Source organism: Andrena cerasifolii, chromosome 2 (assembly GCF_050908995.1).
Source record: "Andrena cerasifolii isolate SP2316 chromosome 2, iyAndCera1_principal, whole genome shotgun sequence".
NCBI lineage: Eukaryota > Metazoa > Arthropoda > Insecta > Hymenoptera > Andrenidae > Andrena > Andrena cerasifolii.
The window spans coordinates 16404634-16429876 of record NC_135119.1 but is presented as its reverse complement, the minus strand read 5'-3'; the positions used below and the strand labels follow the sequence as shown (position 1 = coordinate 16429876).

General features: G+C 45.6%; 1 protein-coding gene across 1 annotated transcript in view; it reads left to right on the top strand.

Annotated features, from left to right (window-relative positions):
- LOC143366403 (uncharacterized) overlaps positions 1 to 25243 on the top strand; it is a 76719-nt gene that overhangs the window by 20974 nt on the left and 30502 nt on the right. The window contains exons 4-5 of the mRNA XM_076807472.1: positions 23019 to 23035; positions 23074 to 23367. Of these exons, the coding sequence (XP_076663587.1) occupies positions 23019 to 23035; positions 23074 to 23291 (235 nt within the window). The 3' untranslated portion in view covers positions 23292 to 23367. The remainder of the gene's footprint in view (positions 1 to 23018; positions 23036 to 23073; positions 23368 to 25243) is intronic.

The following is a 25243-nucleotide window of genomic DNA, read 5'->3' as shown; positions in this document are numbered from 1 at the left end:
AGAAACATAATTTACTTTCTACTGAGGTGATAATACTGTTAACTTCATCCACAATATCAGTTTTATATTAAAGAATACTTGCTTCTTATGCTTACTAGAAATTCGATAAAAATGAAAAGGGCGAGGGACAAATTAAAGTATAGTGTTCCTCCTATACAACTCGCAAGAAAAATTTAAATGATAAAACTATATATATGTAAATGAAATTCATGTGATATGTTCTATTTATACAGAATAGCGAACGTTGTTTATCTAAATTTTCGTAATAGAATATCCACGACTCGAGTGGCATTCGATTGTAGACATTTTAAAAATTCCGTACACGAGTTTGAAGCTTCCATGAACGCGCATGGAGAACACAAGGGACGTTGGCTTAAGACCGACGAAGAGACGATCTAGGATAAACTAGCGAAAAAGGAAAGACCTCCCGCGGTGCGTAGAACAATGGCGCAGAGGTTGCCCGAGCATCGGGATCTTGAAGTATTTACGATCTCGAGTGCGGAGCTGAGCGCAACACGAGATTATCGATGCTTTCAGCTGAAGTTCAGATCGCGCGAGAATGAAGAGAGCGAAGAGAACGAAGATCTTGAATAAACTATAGCTCCTACAGATAATGATTCAGGGAAAATAAGGAGACCAGGGTAGAAGCTTCCAGGAATTGAAAATGCTGCGTCGCCTGAAAACGTGCAGAAACGAAAAACCCAGTTCTTAGTTCCCTTTCGCCATCGCAACCCCCAGTACCACGAATTCCACGACAAAATCCTCATACTTTAGAGTTAGAGGAACGTTTCAAAGGAAGGGATAGAATTCACTACAAAAACTAGAATACCACTGCAGCACCTATTTGCAATCGACAGTTGCTTTCTACCCAAAGTGAAACCAACGAATGCGAGGGAAAGTTGCGAAGAGAATCGAAATGGTAAGATAGGAAGAAAGAAGCAGGAACGCTTATGTACGGAACAGTCTCCCGTGGGCCACTAATGAAGCTCGTCCTTAATGAATCCATACCGGGTCCTTAAAGATTTCAAGATAACGCTGATGGATACTCTCGCACCAGGAACTCTTCCAGAAACGGAGATTACCTACCCCGCCAGGACTGTCTCTGAACAGTGGGACCGTGTCAGCTTTGAGAGCAGCGCGATCTGGGAATCTCCTTGGATTCCTAACTGAACCTGGAAGAACGCCTTCGGTGTTCTTTTGCATACCGTAGGCGCAGCGTCGATAAATTTACGACGGACTCTGTCCGGCAATTATCACTTGTCACGATTTAACCAGGGAAATCTGTGGCCCCCCTGCGCAGGGTGGGATCCTTTCTTGCGGAAAAGTTGGAGCGCTAATTAAGTCAGCGCGTTGCAGCGGACCTCTGGCCGGGGAACAAAGGAATTCTGGGACAATTAAATTAAATATTTCAAACGCTGGAACATCGACGATGGACGCTTGGAGGTTCCAAGTTCTACTACAGCAATCTTCAGACCCTGAAGCCTACCTTCACTTTATTCTGCCTGCTGTTTTCTTTTTTCTTTCCTGTACTTCTGCTTCATCGAAATGTACTTCACCGAGTGGAGGAGAAAGGCTACCTAGAGAGCCGGTGTCTGTAAACCCCAGAGATTGTTAGTCCTTTGAACGGACGTGTTTTCGGTCCGTGCGAACACGAATTTCGACGAGGCGAGCACGCAAGTACAGATCCAATTACGCGATCCACGACGATCGACGTTGGAACAATCGACGACGAAGATGAGCGTCCAGGGAGAGGACTGAGAGGAGAGTCGTCTACTGGCAACTCTTGCCATCCTCTCTGGCAGCCGTCTCTGTTATTTGCCGAGCTATCATCGGGAGAAGTTTCGCGGAGGCAGCTCTCGGGCCGGGCTACGAGATTGCTAGCCTTCCGAGCGGCGTAATTACCAAAAATCAAGCAAAAGAACCGGAAAGCCATCACACCGGCTTCGACGCGGTGTTTCTGCAATTTTGGCGCGGGGCCATTGACATGCGGGCGCGAGCGCACGAGGCCTTTCGACGCGCTCCGCTCGTTCTTCAGCGTGGCTATCGTATTTGGTATGAGGAATACGAGAAACGAAGGAATCCTTCGCCGGATTCGTTGGTATTAAAATTGTTGGGTAGCTAAAGGAATTGGAGACATCAAACATCGTACATTTATCGGTACAGTGGTTGATCGTGGCAATTAGGATGCGCCGTAGCTTTTGTGGTTGAAATAGATCTATATCTCTGTCTTTAATAATAATTCTACACTCGCTCCTCTTGCCGGCATGGTCTTCCACAGTTACCAAATTAAACGTCGAAGTAGACGCTGGACACAGCGCGGAGGGTGAAAGCGAAACCCGCGGGATCAAACGGACGGGAAAAAAGCGCGCGCGCCGCGGAGGGTGAAAGTGAAGCTGGCGCGATCAATCGGGCAGAGAGACGCGCGAGTAAACAACGGAACGCAAAAGGAAGGAAAAAGTGGAATGCCTGGTGACAAAGACAAACGCGTGTATGGGTGCGAGTTTCGTTGGCCATCCCTGGGCGAGCCGTGGCGCGAAGAGAAGACGAGCGGAGGAGCGCGCCACGGATACCGTATACACTCGTACTTGCAGCAAGAAAGGAGGCCTGCGGAGCGTAGTCCGAGAGGACTGGCTAGAGGGATAGAGAGAAAGAGAAACGCTGGCTCGTACAATGCACGGGGCTAAGGGAGAGAGAGCCCTTCATCCTTGAAAAAGGTTTCGGCTTAGCCTTTTGCCACCCCCTCCTGACCTCCCTGCAGCCCCTCCACAAGGCGAATTTCCTAACGTTTGCCACCCGCTGAGCCCCTTCTTGCTCCACGGACAATGCTTGTCCGACCGTTCACGGCGACAATCGCACGGAAATCGTGACGGTTTTACCGTCGCTGGAAATCCATGCCGAATCTACCGGCTGCATTCATCCGGCTACGTTTTCCTCTATCTGTCTTTCCGCATCTTTCACCTCTCCCCTCCCGGTACACCGCTTTGGTCGTCGCGACGCTGCATCTACGGGGGTTGCAGGAGGGTGTTTCTACGATACACCATGAATCGGCGTTTCTCCTCTTTTCGCCTGCACGGAGTCGTTCGGTGGGGTAGCGGTGAAACGATTGCTTGTGGATCTGTTTCTAATTGAGAGCTGTTGGTGTGGGCGATGGAGACAGTTGGGGGATCACAGTTTTCGGGATTTTGAGGGGGTGTATTGGATGAGGAATATTTTTAATGATTGTGTACGGTGTGTTGATGATGGAGGGTTGTAGCTGGGGGTTGTTTTATGCGGTCGAGGTTGAGTTTGAAGTGTAAAGTTTATTAACTTAATATTATTAATATATTTATAATTTATTAAGTAATAAATTTCTTTCCTCGCATATATACGTTTTCTTTGTGGTGAAGTTTCCTAGAGAGTGACCGGCGGTACATTAGCTTGATAAGATCAACACAACAAAAATTCACAAATTATGAAAAAAGTGATGAAATCCCCCCCATAAACATGACTCATGTATGAAAGAAGCTAATTCCCTTTAATTCACGAAAAAAGTTGTCACGCAAAGATTGTGAAATCAACTTTGCTAATTCCAATTGTACTCTCGTTCTCCGTTCGAACACTGATTCCTCTGTCACTTTTTATACTTGACATTCCTTTATTGGCCACAAATCAATTCAGTGCTCAGATTTTCAGCTTCAGTTTTAAGGAATTAGCGGGCGTTCTATAAGAAAAAACTATGAAGTCGACTTAAAACAAAATGTTTCATATCACTAGTGCAGGTTGGCGAATGTGCTATTAATCTACTACCGACTTTGATTCGTTTAAATTAGTCTCTACCAAGTTTTTATTATTTTCCATCGTAAAACGATTTTCATACGACATTTTTAACAGAAGATGTCCCTCTTATAAAAGTTTTTGTATCAACTACAGGCCTCGCCCGCTAATTCCTTAAAACCGAAGCTGAAAATCTGAGCACTGAATTGATTTGTGGCCAATAAAGGAATGTCAAGTATAAAAAGTGACAGAGGAATCAGTGTTCGAACGGAGAACGAGAATACAATTGGAATTAGCAATGTTGATTTCACAATCTTTGCGTGACAATGTTTTTAATGTTTTTCGTTAATTAAAGGTACAATTGGAATTAGCAAAGTACAATTTTCTTAATTACTTTTCGTATTCAATGGCGACCAAAGGAAGATTGAAATTATTATTATTCTTTGGATACACAGATACCTCTGCTGCTCTATTTTGCTTTAACTCTACGCATCATAGATAGGAATATAGCTCTTCCTTGTTAAATTTTCGTAATTCTGCTATTACTTATTTTTCGTACTCCAGTTTGACCACCACTGTACCCATCCCTAGTCATATCGAGATTTGAATACCGTAATGCACCGACATCGCTCCCGTTTCGAAAAACGTAAAAAAGAGGAACGGCTACAACGGGCAGAGGGTGTCCTTCGGCGTTCGTAAATATTAATTCGAGTCCTGGCCATATTCGACAGGACACAGAACGCGAATCCTTCGCGTTTCCCCATCGGAATTGACTACGTTAGATGAAAGCACGTTTGCGGGGGTAGGCAGTGGCAAACAAATCCCGGGATCGTGGCACTCCTGGGACATCGTCCCTTATTTTCATCCGTATACACGGCGATTTCAGCTTCCCTCTGATTTCTCTTTTTTTTTCTAGAGTACAAATCCCGCCGAACCTGGACACGGTATAAATAATTCTTTAAAGCAGATCCCAATGAATCACCTCCGCAGGAATTCGTTGATCCCGAGATTCAAAGGTTTTACAACGAATTCCTCTGAGTTAAACTAGAACGCGATTCACTTGAAAACGCAAGGCGAAGGGAAAGCAAAGTCCACCCTCTTCCATTTTGCTTCGTCGCGTTAAAAGACGAGGTACTCTGACGCGTCCCAATTCTGTAGAACACTCAACTCTTCTGAATCCTTCGCATCAGTATCTAATTTCCTGGATCATCAACTCCACAATATTCCCCTTTTCAAATCCTTCGCGTTAATCACTTATTAATTTTAACACTTCCACACCAGTAGCTTCCCACTCGTCGACATACACCGAGGCTCCTCCACCGTGGAGCTCTCCGGAGTGTCCACGGAATAGGCAACCTTCGCCCGTAGGTATTCCCAGTAACAGCTTCATAATAACGCAACGGCGATAATGAGAAAGGAAGCTGCTCCAGCGGGGTAATAAAAATAAATCACGGCGACCGGGCAGCACGTGGTTGCGGAGAGCCTCGTGGCTCTAATCGCGATTTCGGGAAAGTCCAGGGCCACCGCAAATGCGGGAAAACTCGGCCGCAATAAAAGCCAACGGGACGCGGTAGAGGAGGATAGAGTGAGAGGGAATGGATAGGCACAATGGAGGAAGTGGAACGGGGAAACGGCGACGAGATAGAGTCAGGGCGGGAGGAAGAAGGGCAGAATGTGCGCACGGTGGTTGCACGTGTCCACCGAAATGCGTCCTTAACGTGGCTGGAGCAAGACCTCCGCTGCACACAATGCCCTCGGCCGGCGGGCCTGCACGCACAGTGTTAAAAAAAAAGAGGACCGGAGGGGGTTGCTGGCGGGCGCCATTTTTCTCGCCCTCCGCGGCCAGAAATATGCCTGCATTGTCGCAATTAGTTGCAAAGGACCGCCAAAAAGGAGCACGTCGAATGGACGAGCAGGAAGCCGCTGTTAATCTTTGCGCGTCGTAATGGCGGGAAGCAACGCCTCTTGGCGGGAAAAGTGCATTTCGTTGCAGCTGGGCGGGATGTTGCACGAAAAAAGAAACGTCGGCTGGGAGATAAATCGCGTTGGTCGCCCTTCGAGCACTGCGAACGCTGCTTAAGCGTGAATTATGGGGGAGTAATTAAACGCGCGGGCATCTTGGTCGAACCTTTGGACTCCTCTCTATGCTGAGGACTACGAATTGTTTTTCGTTTGTGGTTCGATGCCCAAGTCTCCATAGGAACGACCGTCTCCGTTTGCGCGAGGTTGTACCTACAGTGGACGAAATTTCTATAAGAACACTACTATTTTTAATAAACAATGTCAAGAAATGTGCTAATACAATTAATGGAAGGCCGGGAAATACGTAGTGGCGGGAGGATACAAAATAAGAAAAAGTATTAAGAATTAAAAAAATCGTATTTTTGTTATAAACTATGTATAATACTTTAAAGTACAGAAAACTAACGAAATTTGCATAGGAACATTGTGTTAAAAACAAAACATTAGTATGAAAAACATGAAAAGTATAATATTAATAAGATGTAGTTCCATCATTATCTAGAGACGCGGTAGCGTCTCGACGCCAAGTACATGAAAGATACCCTGTATATGTCGACTGTGTTGCTACCGCTTATCATTTACTCGTCGCAGAGCTATTCCAACCTAACCTGACACTTATTTCATTAATATCTCATCACGCCTGCAATATTTCCTAAATTTAATAGTATTTTTCTTATGTAAACCGCATATAAGCCTTCGAATAAGACCAAATTAAAAAAAATCGGTCCACGCATGACAGAGATATCGTAATATCATGTCATAGATCTGTCAGAAACGGTCAGATTTTTCTTATTTTTCTCCAGTCAAAATTTTCGTCAACATAATACGTATACGCGTTACACGCACACTTTTAGCCAAAAAGAAACTAACACATGTTTTGTTCGTCAATCGCTATCTTTACTATGCAATCTACTCCAAATTTTGAAAGCTTACCGTCAAGTTATAACCAAGTTATAAACGTGTTTTTACAAATATGTATCGTTGTATCATTGAATTGCAACCAAAATGCAGTCTCAAACACAAGGTAAGTTGCCGAAATTAGAATTGCGACATGTTTGAATATCACCAAACTGTTTTTTATTTGTAACTAAACTGAGGATTTTACGTATATATAGATAATCGAAGCGTAAAATGATGTTGTGACTGGATTTATCCTTAATTCTGTCCCGTGATAATTTGTAAGTTATAATATTAAAAATTATCTGAAGTCATTCCCTATGCAAATTGTCTTTGTAAAAAGAAGTGAGATCCCCATAAAAAACTGCAAAAAAAGTAAAAAAAAAATGCCAAGTACATACATAAAATAGTCGAGGACGAAAAAGAGTATTATCAAATAAATCACAAAAAATAGAAGATGGTAATAATAAATATAATATTAAAAATGATCTGAAGTCATTCCCTATGCAAATTGTCTTTGTAAAAAGAAGTGAGATCCCCATAAATAAAACCTAAAAAAAGTAAAAAAAATTACGCCAAGTACATGAAATCAACTAAATCACAAAAGAATAAAAGATAATAATACTTCAATCTTTTATCTCGCTGCAATATTTGTTGCACACGTCGCGCGGTCACTGGTAATTCCAAAATTTTTGTTACTTCACTAGCAGTTTTATTTTGGGTCGATATTTCTTTATAATGCTTGATGCACCTGTATAATGATTTTTACCGTAGTTTTCGCGTAATTGTAAAAAATTGTATATACAAGTAGTGGATCCACTAATTTTTTTAGCGATCTCTCGAAGAGACAATCCTGCATCGCGGTACGCTTTTATTTATGCTTGTTCTTCTGAACTTAAAACGTTTCCTCGTGGCATTTTCGTTCAACAGAATTTATTCAATGTATTACTGTGTATACTTAACAAATACAATATTATATACTGATAACACTGACTATCTCAAATTATAGAAATTTCGCACTGACTCCGGTCAGCGAGTGATTGTTGTATACATAACGCTAGAAGACTCGCAACTTTGTTTACACAAATCGTTCCATAATAAAGACATTGTAGTGTTCGTAAGGTTCCAGATGTACAACTAGTAAAAATTTATCGAATACATTACTTTTTGTGAGTAAATCAGAGTGTTCTTATAGAAATTTCGTCCACTGCAGGTCCGAAGGAATGCAAAACTTTCTGGTTTCAGCCTAAATGAAGGCTGGAAGATTCTTTTGATCTCTCTCAGAAGATTTATTGTACTTTCGTGCTACAAAAAGTCCTCCTTGATGCAACAATGCTCGGTGTTGTGGAGGGGGAATATTGTAACGAGGGTGGTCCTAATACGGCGACCAGGATTTCGCATTACGCTTTTCAGGAGAAAGCGTGTTACGTGAATTCGGTGCTTTTCCAAGGCCGGCCATTCTAGTCTACCCGGGAAAATCCCAATTAGACCGGCTCAACGCTAGTCGATGCTAATGTCGGGCGAGTTCGGAAAGGTCGCAGCGCGCGGAAAATCTGGATCGGAGCTCGATGAACTGTGCTCTAATCCCCGTTGATGCCACCTGAACAAACAGCGCGGCTCGAGCTGGCCCTGTCGAAGGAGACTAATGATTGACGGAATTTCTTCGCTACGGCGTAGAACTTGTTCGGGGAAATCGTGGAAACGCTCGCTCCGGCTTAAGTTTCGTAACATTCGACGACCCGGGGGCTTCCATTTAAGACAAAGAACGGAGGACTCGATGGAGCTCCCGCGGCACCGACAAATATTTTCCAAACTTCCACCTCCGTCGGAAGCTCGTGGAGATTTCCCGTAGAAATTAAATCGGATCCCGCGGCAGAGTCCTCGAAGCGTTCTCCACTCACGGCTGATTCGAGGCGCAGAGTCGAATCCCGCGGCTTTAGAATCGAGATTTTCGGGGAAGGCTGCGGCAGACTGGAAGCTCACAGAGTTATCCACCGTAGGAAGAGTCCAGGGTCTGAAGGTGGTGGCGGACGAAGTGTGTGGCTATCGATCACTGGTCCACCCCTGTGGGCGATGGTCTCCTCCTAGCAAATTCTCTCTTCCTCTCTCCCTGTCCCGTCTCTCTCTCTCCCCTTCGATCTTCCCCTCTCGCCGCGGCAGCGAGCTCCTCTTGTCCTCCTCCCCTCGAGTTACACCAAATTTACCTAACGTAGGCGCGGTAGGTAGCCCCTCTTCCTCTTGTTCCTCTCTCCGTCCTTCTCATCCTCTATCGAGCTCTCTGTCCGTCTCACCCCCGTACACGTATCTCTTCCGTTCTCTTGCCTTCTCTGCCGTTGGTTCACTCCCCTGGTGCCAACGTCTCCATAGCTCTGGACCCTTTGAGAGCTCTCCTCGAGGAGGCCTAGAGAGGCTGGTGCGAGGGAGAGGCCTCGGACGAGGGTGTGCAGAGAAGAGACGGAGACCGCCGATGGCCCGGCGAAGGGGTGAGATGGGGCAAGGAGGGGAGAGAGAGAGAGAGAGAGAGAGAGACGTAGAGAAAGGAAGAGCGAGAGAGGGAGCTTGTTATGGACGTGATGGACCCTTCGTTCGTCGTACATCTGGGCAAGTAGAGCGGGCAGAAAGGGGGAAGAGAAGCTTTTAGAGCTTGGAATATTCACGAGGCCGTGGCTTGGACAAGCGAAACACATACCCCCGATATCTACTTCTTTCGACGTCACGCCCTGAAATCAAATCACCCGACGGAGCTCGGCTAAGCTGATCCCTGACGTCCTCGATCATTTTCGCAACGTGGACGCGTATAATGGATAAACCGCGCCATCGGGAATGGCGAAATATCGTTGCTGGTCGTTCACCCTTCGGGACGGTCAGTGTCGCGGGGCGCGGTGTTAAGATTTGAATAGGTAGACTGATTGTGATGGTTCTTATTCATTCCTGCCTTTGTCTCACCTTTTGTCACTGAAGCCCATCCTTTTGGAGTTCAGAGTCTCTACAACTCTGTAATTACTTAAAACTTTGTATCATGGGAGGAAATTTGTCTGAAATACCTATCACTGATTTTTTAGGCTCCCTGGGCACACTTTTGTGTAGAAGTTCATTCATACTCTATCACAATTGTCTTGTGCAACCTTACTTCTCGTTCTTTATTATTCATTATTTTCCGTACTTTAAGGGGTTGTACGCAGTCAGGAGGCCGAAAACAGGGGAATGTTTGTAATTTTTTTTTGAAAAAGCGGAAACATATATTTTTATAGAACTTTTTGCACTTAAAAGAGCAACATTTAAAGAATATTTGGTAATTTTTTTATAGAAAAATATTTTCATTTATAATAAAAATACAACGACATCCAAGAAGCCTGTTTAAAAATGGTGAGCACGATATCTCAAAAACTAGTGCACCAATCTTTCTGAAATTTTGTGGGCTTATTTTAGATATAAAAATCTAGTGATTGATCGAAGGATTTTGTTTTCAATATATACTGTCAATTTTATGAAAGAAAAAAAGGGATTTTTTGATTTTTGATAACCTGATTCCGAATGGCAGTGCTCACCGCAAAACTGCTTTTCAAAAAGTGCTTATCGGACATCGGTTGTAACATTCCTATAAATTAATATTTTTACACAAAAAAATTATTGAATGTTCCTCGAATGTTACTCTTTCAAATACAAAAAGTTTTATACCAATATTTGCTGATAATTTTTAAAAAAAAAATCTCAAAGATTTGCTTTATTTCGGCCTCCTGACTAGGCATAACCCCTTAAATACAATGCGGATAAGGGCTCGGTGTTCAAGAGGAGCGCACAGGAAGCGTGTTCTGAGCATTTACAACGAAACTTGTGGAAAGGTCGAAGACTGCGATACAGCAGCAGGATCGTCTTTAAGCGACATAGTTCGCCGGCGTTTAGGCGGAATGTTTGAGCTTCGGAGGCAGAACTTGCGCGTCCTCGGACGCCTTTTGATTTCGTATTCCGGGTACGCTGTCCTCCGTGGCGCAGGGCACTGCCTACCAGCAGGAATACGAGGTCCTGGAAGGACTTCCTTGGCAATCAGCGATGGTCCGCAGCCCGGTGTTTGTCTTCGCGCGTGATTGGCGCCTTGCTTTGCCGCTTCTGTTTGGTCCAACGTTAAGGTGCCTTGGCATTCCCGTCTCTGCGCGAGTGTTTATTGACATTTAACTTCGGTAACGAGCGTACGGAGAGCTGACGTCGTTACAGGATCGCTCAGGAATAGTGGACCCGTTCTCAGGATGTCGATTCATTGATGTAACTTCTCCATTAATTCCAATGAAATCTTTCTCTCGCAGTTCATTTAAAAGAATCGCTCTTATCACGTATAACGAGCATCCATACTAATTACCATCGCTCAGGTGGCAAACAGGGGGATTTCTCTTAAGAAATGATTCACATACCCAATATGTACCTGAATTCTAGATACATACATACTTCTACAATCCTCATGTTTCTATTCGCGCTCTGTAAATCAGGTGTGCGTATTTCTACTATCTATATGTGTCTTCCGAACGAGTATCCAAGTGCCACTATTCTTAGACTCAATCTCTACCAAGCCCTACGTAAATTCAAGGATATTAAGCCCAAGACTGTATCGCATCCAGAGGTCCAAGGCTCACGAAAGCAATACGTTCTATTTGGACCGCCGTGTACCATTCAAACGCACGCGATACTGTTTACAACCTCCAGCAGCCAGCATCGTCCAGGGTGCCAGCATACGCGGGACACGTGTCAACATAGGCCAGGACCGTACAACGTCTAATAACATCGCGCAAATCATAGGAACCTTAACAAATTCCCTCGGTCCATGTGTTACAGGGTTTATGGATTCCCGTTGGTACGGCCAGGACAATTCACGAATTTTCCTCGCGCATGTGCGCCCATCTACATACATACGTACACGCTCGCATACACAGACGCGAAGCTCCGCAGTGCGTGCGTGCGTGCCTGCGTGTGATATGAGGTCCTGTAGGAATTCACTGCCGGGCGTAAATTCTCCGGGCTCCCTTCTCGTCTCCTCCGCCATCTAGTCGCCTGCTCCCCCTTGGGGTGGACTCTAAAGTCCACCCCCTTAGCTGGCCGTCCGACCAGCCACCCCCTATCTCTCGTTCTTTTTCCTCCCCCTGTCTCCCGTGGACACCGCTTTCTCTGGCCATCGCCGCTGCCGCCTCCAGCGACAACATTCTGCAGTCCAGCGAGGGTGACCACCCCTTTCCAAGGGAGTACAGTGACGCTCAAGCTCGCGCGACCGATCGCTGCCCGCGATAAGGAATGTTTCTTTTTTTATCGCCGTGTCTCCTTTTGTTTTTACGCGTTACTGGCCCCCCCTCGGGATTACTTCGGCTTTATTGCTTTTAATTACTTGACACGGCGGGTGAGCGTGGCTGCGAGACGGAAAAGAAGGTGTCGAGGGGTCGCCTGGATGGATACTTGAAACGTTCTGACGGTGGCGACTTGAGGGTGGCTTTTTCTTGGATATTCTCTCCACGCCGCGATACACACACTCGGATTTATTTCAACGCTTTCGATTCGACAATTAATCTTCTGCTTTCGATATCGAGGCTGATGGATCCTCAAGTTCCTACAGGCATTTCAGCTAAACCGCCTTGAATATTTCACGGGAGAAAGTGCTTGCTTCGAAGGAGGTAGGTACGCTTAACACAAAACTTCTGGAGATCCTATTTTTTGAAATTTTAAAATTATCCTCGTGATTACAACCTTATACCTTAGGATATACCATAGGAACAAAATTTTCCTACCATACACATGTCATTTCGTCCCCCTAAATTTGAAGTAAAACACCCAAGTTTTTTTCAATAACTATCCCTCATTGTGCAGCCCACGGAGCTGAATATATTCCAATTTAAGGGACGATTATCTCGAAAGCTGTGACACCCGGTTGGGTCCGCCTCGTGGCGGGCCGCTATCGGACGAAGACTCGCGAAATTACGATCTTAATGCAAATAAACCGGGAGCATAATCGCGCCGTTCTTATCAGCGCTCGCAGATTCCGTGCACGTACGCACGGAGAACATCCTGAGCCCGGTAAGTGGCGTATGGAGATATCCAAAGGGGGAGGTTGGATAGCTGGAATGGTTCGCGAGGGTGCCGGCGAAGGGTGACACTGTGGCAGAGAAGGGTGAAGCAGGTGGATGGGCACGGAAGGGAAGGAGGAAGCAAGAGGCACGAGGACGGAAGACGTTACGGAAAAACGGAGAAGAAAAGGGGGGACGGAGAGGGTGAGGAACGGTGACGAGAAGGAGAGGACCGGCGACAAGGGAAGATAAAAGCTAAGAGTGAGAGTGAAGGTAAAAGCTGCGATAGGCGAGAAGGGAGAGGGGTTCAGCTGGATGGGGTCGAGAAACGTGGACTTGGAAGATGGTTCTCTGGACCATCCTTTCCCCTTCCCAAGGCTTTCACTCGCAACCCCCTTTTCCCTCGTTGTTTCCTCTTCCTCGCACCCTGCATTCAAAATACGTCGATACTACAAGGGATTTCCCGTGTCGTGGCGCGCGGAACGGACGCGAAACTTTGTCGCAAGGTGAATTCGAAAAAGGCTGCGACACGCTCGATCGCGGGTGTCAAATTATTCATAAATTCGAGGCTGCTCGGGGTGACGAGATAGAGAAACGTTCCCTCCCGTTTCGATTTTCCAAGGATAGGGGCAACTGAAATTTTATTTCGTTGGAAGCTTGGAAAATATTGCTCCGAGTCGAGGCGCCGCTGTATCTGTCGCTTTTGTAGGTATCGATACTTGACAACCATGGGTGGGAATTGTTCGTATCAAAAGGGAAAATAGGGTGATTCGAACACATACACATTCCCTTAAAACATTTATCACTAAACCAAGCCTTACTCGTTAAAAAAATTACGAAATACGATATACATAATAAATAAATAAATAAATAAATAAATAAATAAATAAATAAATAAATTTCCTTCGATAATTCGCGCGAGCCTAAAACGCTCTGCTGCACTGAAAGCCCAGTATCACCAGGTACCATGTATCTCCAATAAATCTAATCTCAACTTTGTCACAGACGAAGTCTACGTCGCGAGTCTCCTGGTCCCTTGGATCCGCGGTTCTCGAACGATAGCCCAAGGAACTTCAGTCGCGAAATCGTTGATCTTCCGGCAATTACAGGTAGTCGGCGCGTCCCTTGATCCCGCGAAAGACTTGGTCGAGGGGAGGGCCGACGGGGTCCAGTCGTTCGAAGGCCGACTTTGCTCGCGGGCTAATTCCACGGTTGAGCGACAGCCGGCTAATTTTTGCCCAGGGCCAATTCCGGCCGCGTCCTTGGGCGCGCTCTTGCCGCTTTAATAATGCAGGACGTCACTGTGTCAGTGTGCCAATTCCTCCCTGGGCGAGCCGTGACAACTGACAAGTCGCTGCTGTTGCACAGCCTCGCCCCGTCTCTGAAACTTTAAACGAGCTGCTGCAAAAATTAACGAGTTTCATCGGGCGAAACGGTATCGCCAGACAACGGGCTGTTACTCATTCCCGCAGCGCGAAACCAGCTCGCTTCGGACGCGGCTGCATCCTCAAAGGGGCAAGCTTCCGGGACCCTGGATCTTCGCGTAGTTTCCCGGCCCCCTGAATAATTCTTGCGGGATGGTCGAAGCGCGACGTTCAACCCGCTGGTCTCGATCGGGGAAATGAGCTGGTTAAAAACGTTCCTGGAATATTTATTTGGTCGTTGGGCTTGCTTTGACAGCGGTTTCGACGGAGATGGCTTTCTGGGAAGAAGGGATTGCCGCGGGGAAGCGTATTGTGTAATTATGGCGTGCAGTAATGGGAGATATGGAGGGAGTATTTTTGAAAAATTTGAGGAAGCATAATGTTGTCTGAAAGGTTATTACCAGGGCTTGAAACGGTTCCGAAAATAACTGTTTAAAAGTTTTATATAAAGGTTCTGATTAAAACAGTTATGGAGAACTTTTATTTCAAATAACTGTTATGAAGAACCGAAATTTCCAACTATTATCTGTTTCGGTTTCAGTTCCTATTTCCCTCTTCATATCAGTTCCATAACCGTTATTTTTTCGGTTCTAAATCGGTTCCGAAATGGTTCCAGAATCAATTCTTATACCGACTTTTCCCTAAAACCGATATGTGGAAGGAAATAGGAACCGTAACTGAAACAGATAATAGTCGGAAATTTCGGTTCTTCATAACCGTTTGGAGAATCGAAATCGACATTATAACAGTTTTCAAGCCCTGGTTATTACCTAGTAAAGTATTGTGGAAACATGTTAATGCACGATTCCGTTCCTTTCCCACTTTCCCAGCCAGGGAAATTCTAAATTTATTTACCCTACGGCTTGACTGTTAGGACAAAGAGGCTTAGGACCCTGTTGTTTAGCTAACACAAAGAAAACGTTCATTAAGAGAACGTCATTAGCTGGACTCCTTCTTTTTCATCTCCTGTATCCTGTATTCCCCTTCTCCTCCGGCTTCTTCAACCACCGCATCGATGGAGTAAAAACGAAAGTGTCTTCCTAAAATAAAGCGTTGCGCGAAGTTCGCTGTAACCTTGACACGAAGATTGCACCCACGCGACCCCCCGAAGTGCAGCAACCTTCACTGGTCATTGACTTCGAGAAAACACCGTCGAAGGGGCTTCGTCGAAGGTGGAATTGCACCTTCCTCTTGCGACGATAGTAACGTTTAACAGAGAAGAAGAAGAATCCACGAAAACAAGGAGAGGAGACACATATTAAGTAGCTGGCACAGACTGCGTTTCGTTATAAATTTACATCCATCCCGAGACAACCAGGGGGGAAGTAGTCGACACTCGTTACTGAGTTTAGAGCCGTCGATTATCGACAGGTTTAATGGCCTCCGTTGACTCTGCCGGGGAAATATTCTGTTTCTGGGCTCTGGGAGCGAGTAAAAAGGTGGTAGACGGATAAAGGAGATATCAACGCGGATTTACTCGGGTATCCCGCTAGGCAGCGGGAAGTGCTCAAGGATGGAAGGATCCTCCGCAGATATTCACCTTCGGATCCTGAAGAAAACGAAGCCCCGCGCCCTGAACTCGATCGCCATAATTTACGACGTCGACGTACAGGGGGGGAAAGGAGAGGGAGAGAGAGAGAGGGCGAACGTTATCGCGCGATTCTGATCAGCGGCAAGAGAGACTTCGACCCCGCGATACAAAAAACCCATTCGAGATCTCGTCGAGGTCGTTACTCGAACTCGGCCCGAGTAATGAGGGACTATCGAGGGCGAAGGCAAAGACGCGAGATCCGCGAGCCCGTTGCACGTGTTTTCTGCCCTGATCACTCATTAGTTAACAGCGAGATCGAATGGACTGGCGAGGAGGTGGAGTAAGGGAGGAACGATGGTATGGAAGTGATTCGATTGTTTAACCTTGCAGTGAATTTTCTGTTGCGTCTGCGCTCCCTTTTCCTACCTTTGTCTTTGGTGCCTTACGAGGATTATTCTTGGCGTGTATCGTTCTCTAGTTGCTTGCTTATTTAATGCTACGTTGCTTCTTCTATTAGTTTATATTACAGTAATACTGTCATACAGGGGCGGATTTGAAGATTTGGCGAACTTAGGCTAAGAAGCGTCTGCCGCCCTTTCGGCGAAATATCAACAAATATTTTAATTTAAAAGACGCGAGACAATTTCAAAATTAATTCAATATGGCAACTTACGTATGAGACATTGCTAATTCCCTATAACAAAGAAATGAATTGTTTTTAAAAATATTTCAAGCTTCTATGTTTAAAACTTTTCCAATTTCTTTCGCTCAAAATTTATCGCTCCCCCAAAATTTGGTGCTTCCGAAGATTTGCCGCTCCCCCAAATTCGACGCTCCCCAAAATTTGCCACCTCAGGCTGTGCTTATTTAGCCTATGCGCTTTTTTCAAATCGAGTTACATAAGATATTACGAGATTTTCAAGAATTTAGGATCAACCAAGGTTGCTCATAAAGCAAATGCTCCTATTAGCATACGTACGTCTGTACTTAAATAATAACTACCTATTATATTTCAAAATAGTTACCGTTTTACACGTGGGAAAGGTCGGCACAAAGTATGGTCCGCCGAGAGCGTTGGCTATTTGAAAATTTACGATCCTCGGAACATGTTCCACTGTTGGAGGCAGAAATTTAGAGATCATTCGTTAGCGTTCGCCAACGTCCTCCCTCATTTTCGGTGATCGATCATCCGTTCATCCGTACAGGGGAGGAAAAATGGAAGACAGGTGAGACGTTCCTCCAGGTTTAGTCTGTCTTCGTTTCGCCCGTTTACCTGCTCTCCCCCCGTTCACGGAGCAAGTGCGCCCTGCGTTTTTCGTGAAAACTATTTGGCAAAACTCAGCGTGGCCGTGCTTCCCAGCAGGAGCCTCCGGAACTCGGCGAGTAACGCAAGAAGCAGACACGCCTCGTTCCTTCCCTCTTTAACAGATCTCGCTTGCAGATATCCCAACCTGGTTAAATTCATTTTCAGGGACCTCGTGTAATTAACGTCTTCTTCCATTTGTCTTCCGACGTGGTCGTTAGGATCGGTGGAAAAGCAGCTTTCTCCTCTATTGCGATTCCCTTTCTTCAACGTTCCTCTTCAACATTCTTCGTCGTTCGTGAAAAGATTTTATAGGAATCATCGGTCTATTTAACTTCCTGTAAATACAAGCTGAGCAGGCACTTTCGCATTCTTTCAGATATTCGTGTGTATTTAGAAGCTCGAAAAATTGACACTTTGCAATTATACATAAAACTGTGCTTCGTGATACTTGCTGAACTGGTATTTAAGTGGACTCGATTTTTACCTACTTAGTTGCGCAGATTTTTATTTTTACATGCAGATTACAATTTTGCACCTGCTTTCGAAATGTGTCACCACGTTCATTACACAAATGTTATTAGACTGTGGAATAAGGTTCTAGAGAAGATTACTGTGTTTTTAGTTTCCTTGTCTCTAATATTTCCTACACGTCTATGTTGTTCTTGAAATATCTTAAAATTCCCCACTGTAAATAATAACCGTGGATTACTCTCATAATTGCAGCCTCGATAAAAACGACTAAGCGAAGCCGTGTTCGTTTCGTTATTTATCGACGGCCAACATGTCATCCGACAGCACGGTGTAATTAACGTTCCAGACTAATTCGGCTCCCATTGTCGGAACGGAGCAGAGCGTCCAGGCCTAAAGATAGACAATTTCCGTGTTTTGTTGTACCTTTTCTCAGCCCGTTCCGTGGACCATGGGGGTGGAGCAACACGGACTGACATTGACTGACGTTCAACAGACGTTTCCCATTATTTTGAATAGTAGAAAATCGACGAATCTTGGGAGCAACGCGTCGCCGATGAATACGCCGCTTCCACGAAACGATTCGGCCCCGTGAAATGTAAGACTTTCGGTCATTGTGCGCTAATATTTTCCCGGAAACTCGTGAGAGCATTTGAATGGCATGCGGAGCAGGCGATTTCTGTGCGCCATGCCACTTTTGATACTCGAGGCCTCGAGGAACGCTAATACCTCACCAATTTCTTTTTCACCTTCATTTATGTAAATCAGTGTTTCCCAACCTTTTTTGAGTCGCGACCTCCTTTTATAATATTCAAATAACCTGCGACCTTCCTCCCCCGTACAAGGTAAGGTAAATTTAATAACGTAAGGAAAACGCATTAAAAATAAGTATTTTAGATTAGAATTCTAACTTAATAATATTAATAAAAAAAACCCAAAACCGTGGGGCGACCCCTCAGAAAACAACTTCGTGACCCGCTTGGGTGTTCGACCCACCGGTTGGGAATCACTGATGTAAATGGAACAAGTTTAATATCTAGTTAAAGTTAGAATTTCAATCGAAAGCAATTATATTAAATAATAAATTTATTGTCCTCAAGATAATTTAGGCTTAGGTACTCATAAATATGTGTACGTAATGGATATTCCTATGCCCTGTAAATTTATATTAATTACTGAAAATCTAGAGTAGGTATTTCAAGAATGATTTTCTTGAAAAGCTACAGTTACCAGTACTGTTCTACAAGAAACTTACTTTCTCGCAAGTATTTCGGCAAGTCGCTTTTCATTTGGGTACAAACGTTCTCGTTACGCTTCAATTCCAAGGTTCCTCGGCTTGAATCGTTCTTGCTCCCCAGATGGGAGGGGTGGCAAATTTCTTTCAACCGATTCAAAAAAATCAAGGCTACTCTTTACTTCCGGGGCTGCATGTTTGACGAAGAGCTCGCAATCTAGGCGGCGAATCTGCAGGAGCGGTTCGTCCGTTTTCAGCAAGGGAAACGGCAAAATTGGCTCGCTCCTTTTTCACCCCTTCGTTGCGCGGACGTGGTGGCCTGTTTTTTTTTCCTCTGAAAAATAAACTCGAAGCCGCGCTTCCGTCTACGGAGAGCAGGACTCTAGGCGGTACATATATTTCTTCTATTGTCTAGCCCCGGAGTTTCCTATTGTTTCTCGAAATTTATCGCTTCACGGGAAGTTTGGCCACGCAGAAGCGGGTGCTTTCATCTTGAGCCAGCGATGGGAGGGCGAGAGAGAAAAAGAGAGAGCGCGTTAGCCGCGGCAGGACGGGAGGGGATATAGATTCAAAGCTGGGCGATAATTAGTACTTCTACAAAATTATTTATGCCCGAAATAAATCAGGGGAAAGCTTAATTGCTTCCCTCTTTGCGCGCAGCTAGAAAGCCGCGCGCGCGCCGGGCGCCCGCTATCCGTGAGCTCGCCTCTTTTCTTCTTTTCGTTTCTTTGTGCTCGGAGCTGGAATGCCGCGAGATTCGAGTCGAAATTCACGGGTCGGGGAATTTATCGAGGCATCGACTGCACGTTCTGCGCCTCTATCTCGTACAATCTTTTCGGGGAAAAGCGCCGGACTTGGCGTTCTCTGAAAAATTCCGTATTTTCGGTGCTTCCATACGGGACTCTAAACTCACTCGAATACAACGTATGTTAAGGGGTCATGCTGAGTCAGGAGGCCGAAAAAAGGGTGGTCTTTGGAAATTTTTTACTCAAAAGCTATAACATATTTCTCAAAAAATCTGTTTTCCTTTTAAGGATTGCATCTAGTATCGTGCATCCTAATTTTTTTATTTAAAAATATTTATCGATAACTGAGTTATTGTCCATTACTCGAAGGTTCTCTAAAAAAAGGGGGCTTCTGCGGTGACCACTGCTGCTCGAAAGTCGATCATCTAAAATAAAAAATTCAAAAGAATTTACTTATTATATTATATTATCTATTTGAACGATGGATTTTTCGAAATATTGATTTGGAAAAAAATAGCTGATGTTTAAAGTAAAAGTTTCAATTTTTATTATAAATCTTGGCTGATTTTCGTCAATTAAAAGAAAACTAAGCATCGGATAAAAAAATCCTTCGTTCAAATACTAGTGATAGACAATAACTCAGTTATTCATAAATATTTTTAAATAAAAAAAATACGATGCACGGTACTAGATGCAATCCTTAAAAGGAAACAAGATTTTTTTAGAAAAGTGTTATAGCTTTTGAGTAAAAAATTTCCAAAAACCACCCTTTTTTCGGCCTCCTGACTGAGCATGACCCCTTAATTCATTTAACTTCTGTACAGTGGTTTAATTAACTCTGCAGGAATTTCTTAATGGCTCTCAATTTGTATGTTTCTCGACAGAGCGAGCAGAGCGCATAGTACAAATCTGATCTGCCATAATCGATCTTCAGTTACGATAAAATAACGCCTGTGCTAAATTCTTTACCATCTCACAAGTCAAAATAAACATCCGTATAGACTTTAGACTAGAAAATGTACGTATCTCGACAAGAAAATTTTTCCGAACAATCGACCCAAGATCAGTTCCACAAACTACCCTTACAAATTCTCTATGGCATTACTAAAATGCAAATAAAAAAATCACTACAATACCAACGCAATCGCGCAATCATGACATATTTGCGAAACCACGGACCACGACGGGGCCGCGGAAAGGGTGGGACGGACAATTTACATTCCACGGGAACGATTTTATTTCGAAAACCGTACGGAAGATCAGGGTTTTGTGCCGGCAGTCCGTTTGAGCAGTGACGGAGGAGAATTTCAAAAGCGTTCCTCGTCGGGGAAGAGAGCAGGGCGAGGGGAGAAGTGGATAAGGAGCCATGGAAGCTTAGGACAGCTATGGAGTGGCAGGGAGGAGGGGAGCAAGGGGCGAAGGCTTTGGCAACAGGTTTCACCCCCGTGGAAAGCCGCCATCTTTCGTTCGTACGTGCTTTTCGAAAAACGTTCGCTTTTCCAGCGACGTAGAGCGGCAGGATCGTCTCGATCTCGCTCTCACCCACTCCTCCACCACCCCTCCCCTTTCTCTCCCTCTTCTCTTTTTCTGCCCTTTGTTTCTTCCTTTTTCTCCGTCTCTCGCGGTGGATGAACGAGAGAGACTCGTTTCAGTGTTTTGCGGGAAACCGGTTTCTTTCCTACGTTAAATTACAAGACGGCTCTTCAGCTTTTCTTCCCTTCCCCTCCAACCTCCCTCCCCCTCCTCCTCCTCCTCCTCCTCCTCCCCGCTGTTACCCCTCAGCCTGCTCGTTATTTCTCCTTCTTCCGAACTTTATAGGAGGCAACGTTTTATTTACATTGTAGCTCGGTTACTTCGAGATCGAAAGTCGCCGGGAAACAGGATCGTAAAGAAACGCGCCGGGCCTTTTAATATCGCTTCGACTTTCTTGAAATGTAATTGTCTTATTCCTCTCTCCGCCGCTCCTCCCTCGGTCCGAATTCGCCGCGGCCGCTTGAGGATTTCACGAGACGCCCAAAACGTGGAATGTCGCGTTCGGGGCGGGAGGAGGGGGTGAAAAAGGAGCATCGAGTATCTACGAGTAATTTACAGAGTCTTGTCCCCGAGTTCGATGGTCGCATTCATTGAAAAGGTGTGTATATATATATATATATGTATACGTGGAACATGAAAGAATTTCGTCAAGGTAGATCGGCGGAAGGATCGTTGAATCGTGGCACTCTCATTTTCCCTTGAGATATGCATCAGGCTAGAACAAAGGTTCTCTGTGCGAGCTGAGTTGGGAATAGTTCGCAGTCGTCTGTTGGGTCAAGAGCTCCGCGCGTCTGAATATCTCCCTTGGAATTAATGAAATTAACAACTTTTCTGACACTGTTACATTCTGCAACGAAAAGAAATTTAAATGCTGCGGATCGGATAGTTATAAAAATTATAGATCACCAACTTGGGCCACCAAAATGGAAGCATAATTTTTTGTGTTGACTTTGATCAGTAGTTGCACATAATAAAGAAAATATATCATTAATCAATTACTAATCCAAATTGAAGAAAAATTAAACCGGCCATCTGTCTCACACCCATAAGTAATCCATCCCCCTAATTCCTCAAGAGTGTGAACAAATCACCCGTACCCTCCAAGTTCAAGAAGAAACTTAAATACATAGAGACCCTCGTTGCGACACCAGGTCGCATCCCCGATAAAAGCGGACAGTAGAGAAGGACTAACAATTTTTTGCCGTTCCAAATACTCGTCAAGTGTGAAGACCACCCGTCCCGCTTTTTTTTCGCGGCCAGCGGGGCATCGGCAGAAGATGCACCCCTTTGAACGAGTTTTTGGGAAAACCGAAGTGAAGGGGCAAGGAAAAGGACGGCAGTGTGGACGAGAGGGGAAAAGAGGGAGGAGAGCAGAGTGAATCGATGCCGACATTATGGAAGCCTCCGTTACAAGGTCGTAACTCAGCCACTTTAGAGTTTCTCGGTTCCGTGGCACGCCATTAGGCGTCCTCTTCAGAAAAATAAATCTTCCCTTCCAGGAATTCCACGTAGACGCTCGAGAACCTAGACCTGGGACCCAGTACGCATAACGAGTCGACACCCCCGCGTCGAGGGAAATGGACTCGTCCAGTAGGGGTGGCCACTACGAGTCACCTCCCTCCTCCCTTCTTCGTTTTCCCTTCTTCGTTCGGCGCGCTCGCTGTTGCTCCGGTTCCACTGGTCGACTCGAGCCTGAAGCCCTGACACGTCGATCGTGTTACCCTCGCAGCACCATTTCTATTCTCCTAATGTGCGACAGTTTTTGCGAGGATCGTGATGGAGAATTCGATTCATTGAGTTAGAAACGGGAAAATGATTGATTTAAATCAATTCTGAGACACAGCGCGTTGACACTTTCGTTTCTAGCTTCTGCTGGGTTTGAGGTTTGAAAAACTCTCGTGGAGACTTCCCTTGGACATTTCGAAGGCATCTGAAAGACTCAAATATCAAAAAGGAATTTTCCGCGATACTTTCCTTCCATATATTTAGGTACTAGCAGCAAGAAACGTCCACTATAAGAGAAGCAGGCTCCTGTTTTCACTAAAAATTCACAAACACCACAGACGAACCGTCCGAACGAATCCAGCGAGGGGACGAAACAAGAAGCTCCGTCGGCGAGTGGAAGCAACGCGAAAGGAAGCGCGGGCCTCGTCCCCGAGCCATCCAGGCAGCGGGGAAGGGAGAGAGAGAGCGTAATAAAAGGGAGACGAAAACGATCCAAATCCGGCTGCGTTGCTGTCGTCAAAGACATCCCGTCACGATCGCGAGTCACGCAGAAACCGAACGAATTCACGGTTAAAGGAGCCAGGAGGGAAGATGAGCGAGCGATACGGTGAAGAAAGCGCCCTGGCAATCATCGTACTCCAGTGAACCGTTTCGCGAGGAGAATCCGAGTGGACGTCCCGACAAAAGGTAAGAGAGCTCCGACGATCTTCCGATCCGTACCGGGAAATTTGAAAAATAGTCTGCCTCTCCGCCCCCCGCTCTGTCGCCTTAAGCGGGTTTTCCAGCTCGGACGGGGATCACGGGGCGAATTTTCGAGCGCTCCGCGCGAACCGTTCCCGGGGACGGTCGGTGAATGGACGTGAAACGCATACAATCGGCGCATTGTAGCGTTCCTGGGAGAGCGCCGAGAGCACGATGCACCTACGGGAATAATATTTGCTTCCGGTCGCTCGACATCCGGCCGCCGTCGTAACACTCGTCCCTCGGGGGTAACACGAGACCCAACAACAGCTTCGGAGCCGTCACGGGATTTTCCTCGGTTCGACGGGCTGCCTCGCGACACGGGGTGGTTGCAACAGGGGTAGGTGGCGGTGGCGAAGAATGGGTGAAAAAATTGTGGCTTTCCATTGACGGGAGGACGGCCGCCAACGAGGAATCGAAAGGGGACGAAATTATACGTTCCGGGTTTAATCGAATTGGAGAGCTCCACGGGGTTGGTGCGCGCGCCGCAAATTACGCGACGATGAGTTCCTTCTTTTTCCCTTTTCTTCCCCCGGGGAAGGTCGAACCCTTTCCTCGGGTTTTGTCTGGCCGACGACGGGGTGCGACTGTTGCGTTTCCTTCTGGGTGGTTGGTGGTCGCTCTGAGGAGCGCGAATCGCCCGTAATTTTGGGGCAGGCTTGAAACTTAATCGCGCTCGGTGACTTGAATGCTGGGTTGAGCGGTGAAAGAGCGCGCTGGGAGCGTCAGCTTCACTTTTCCTGCTGCAACGATCGTCGGTTTCTTTTTGTGTGTTGGCTGCTGATTGATCGAGGTGGTTGAATATTTCCTTTAATTCCGTCTGGGTTTAGCGACGTAAAGATAGCGGGTCGATCGGTGATGGTAATCTCAACTTTTTGCGCGTTGGGATTTTAATTAGAGATCCTGTCCTAAGTCTACTATATAATAGATCACTTTAGCAGAAGTAGAAATGTTTAAAAAAAAAATGACGAATTTCGTACAAAATTTTCCTGCAACAATTTAATTCGTGTGACGATTCCCTACTAATAAGTGCTTTTCCTGGGATTATTCTCCTCCCTCGCGTTTTTTTCGGCTCATCGTTACTCTGTCCTCGAATGTCTTGTAGCATCTTCACTAGAAGACAGTGGTCTAAAATTCGTCCCACGGGAATTTCTGCATCTGGAATTTTTTCCAATACTTTAGAGGGATCAAATGGGACTGGTCCCGCTGCTCGAAAAGAAGACTGAACTGTAAATGTATAACGTAACAAAGTTATCTATTTGACAGGCGATTATTGGATATCTAACCGCAAACGTTGAAACAATTGAGTACCTAAAATCTCGATCTCGAATGCGACTTTATATGTTCATGCGTATAGGTGCCAATGTAACCCCGGCATGTGCCAATGTTATCCCCTGCTACCAATGTTCCCCCATTTTACGGTACCTTAAGACAATCACTTGGCGAGCTTCGGAGAACCGCGAAGCGCTTCAGCCAGGCGACTCGCTTAAAAGTAAAAGTATCTCATCTGCCCATCGGCCTCGATCTCGCAACGCTGACGACAATTAGGCGACCTTGATTGAACGGGGCGAGCACGATTCGCGATGGGGAACGAAATGGCGAAAACGCGATCGAGAGGAGGGGGGAATGCGAGAAACGAAGAGAGAAACGGCCCGAGTAAAGGTCCATTTACCGTTGGCCGGTTGCAAAAAGCATTGATGATCCCTCCAGGCACAAAGAGCAATGATAGAGAGCAACAGATAAGTGCAATTCGAGTTGCAAAACGTTGCGGGCGCATGAGGAGGCATTACGGGCCCCCAGCTCCGCAAATTACTACGCGGGG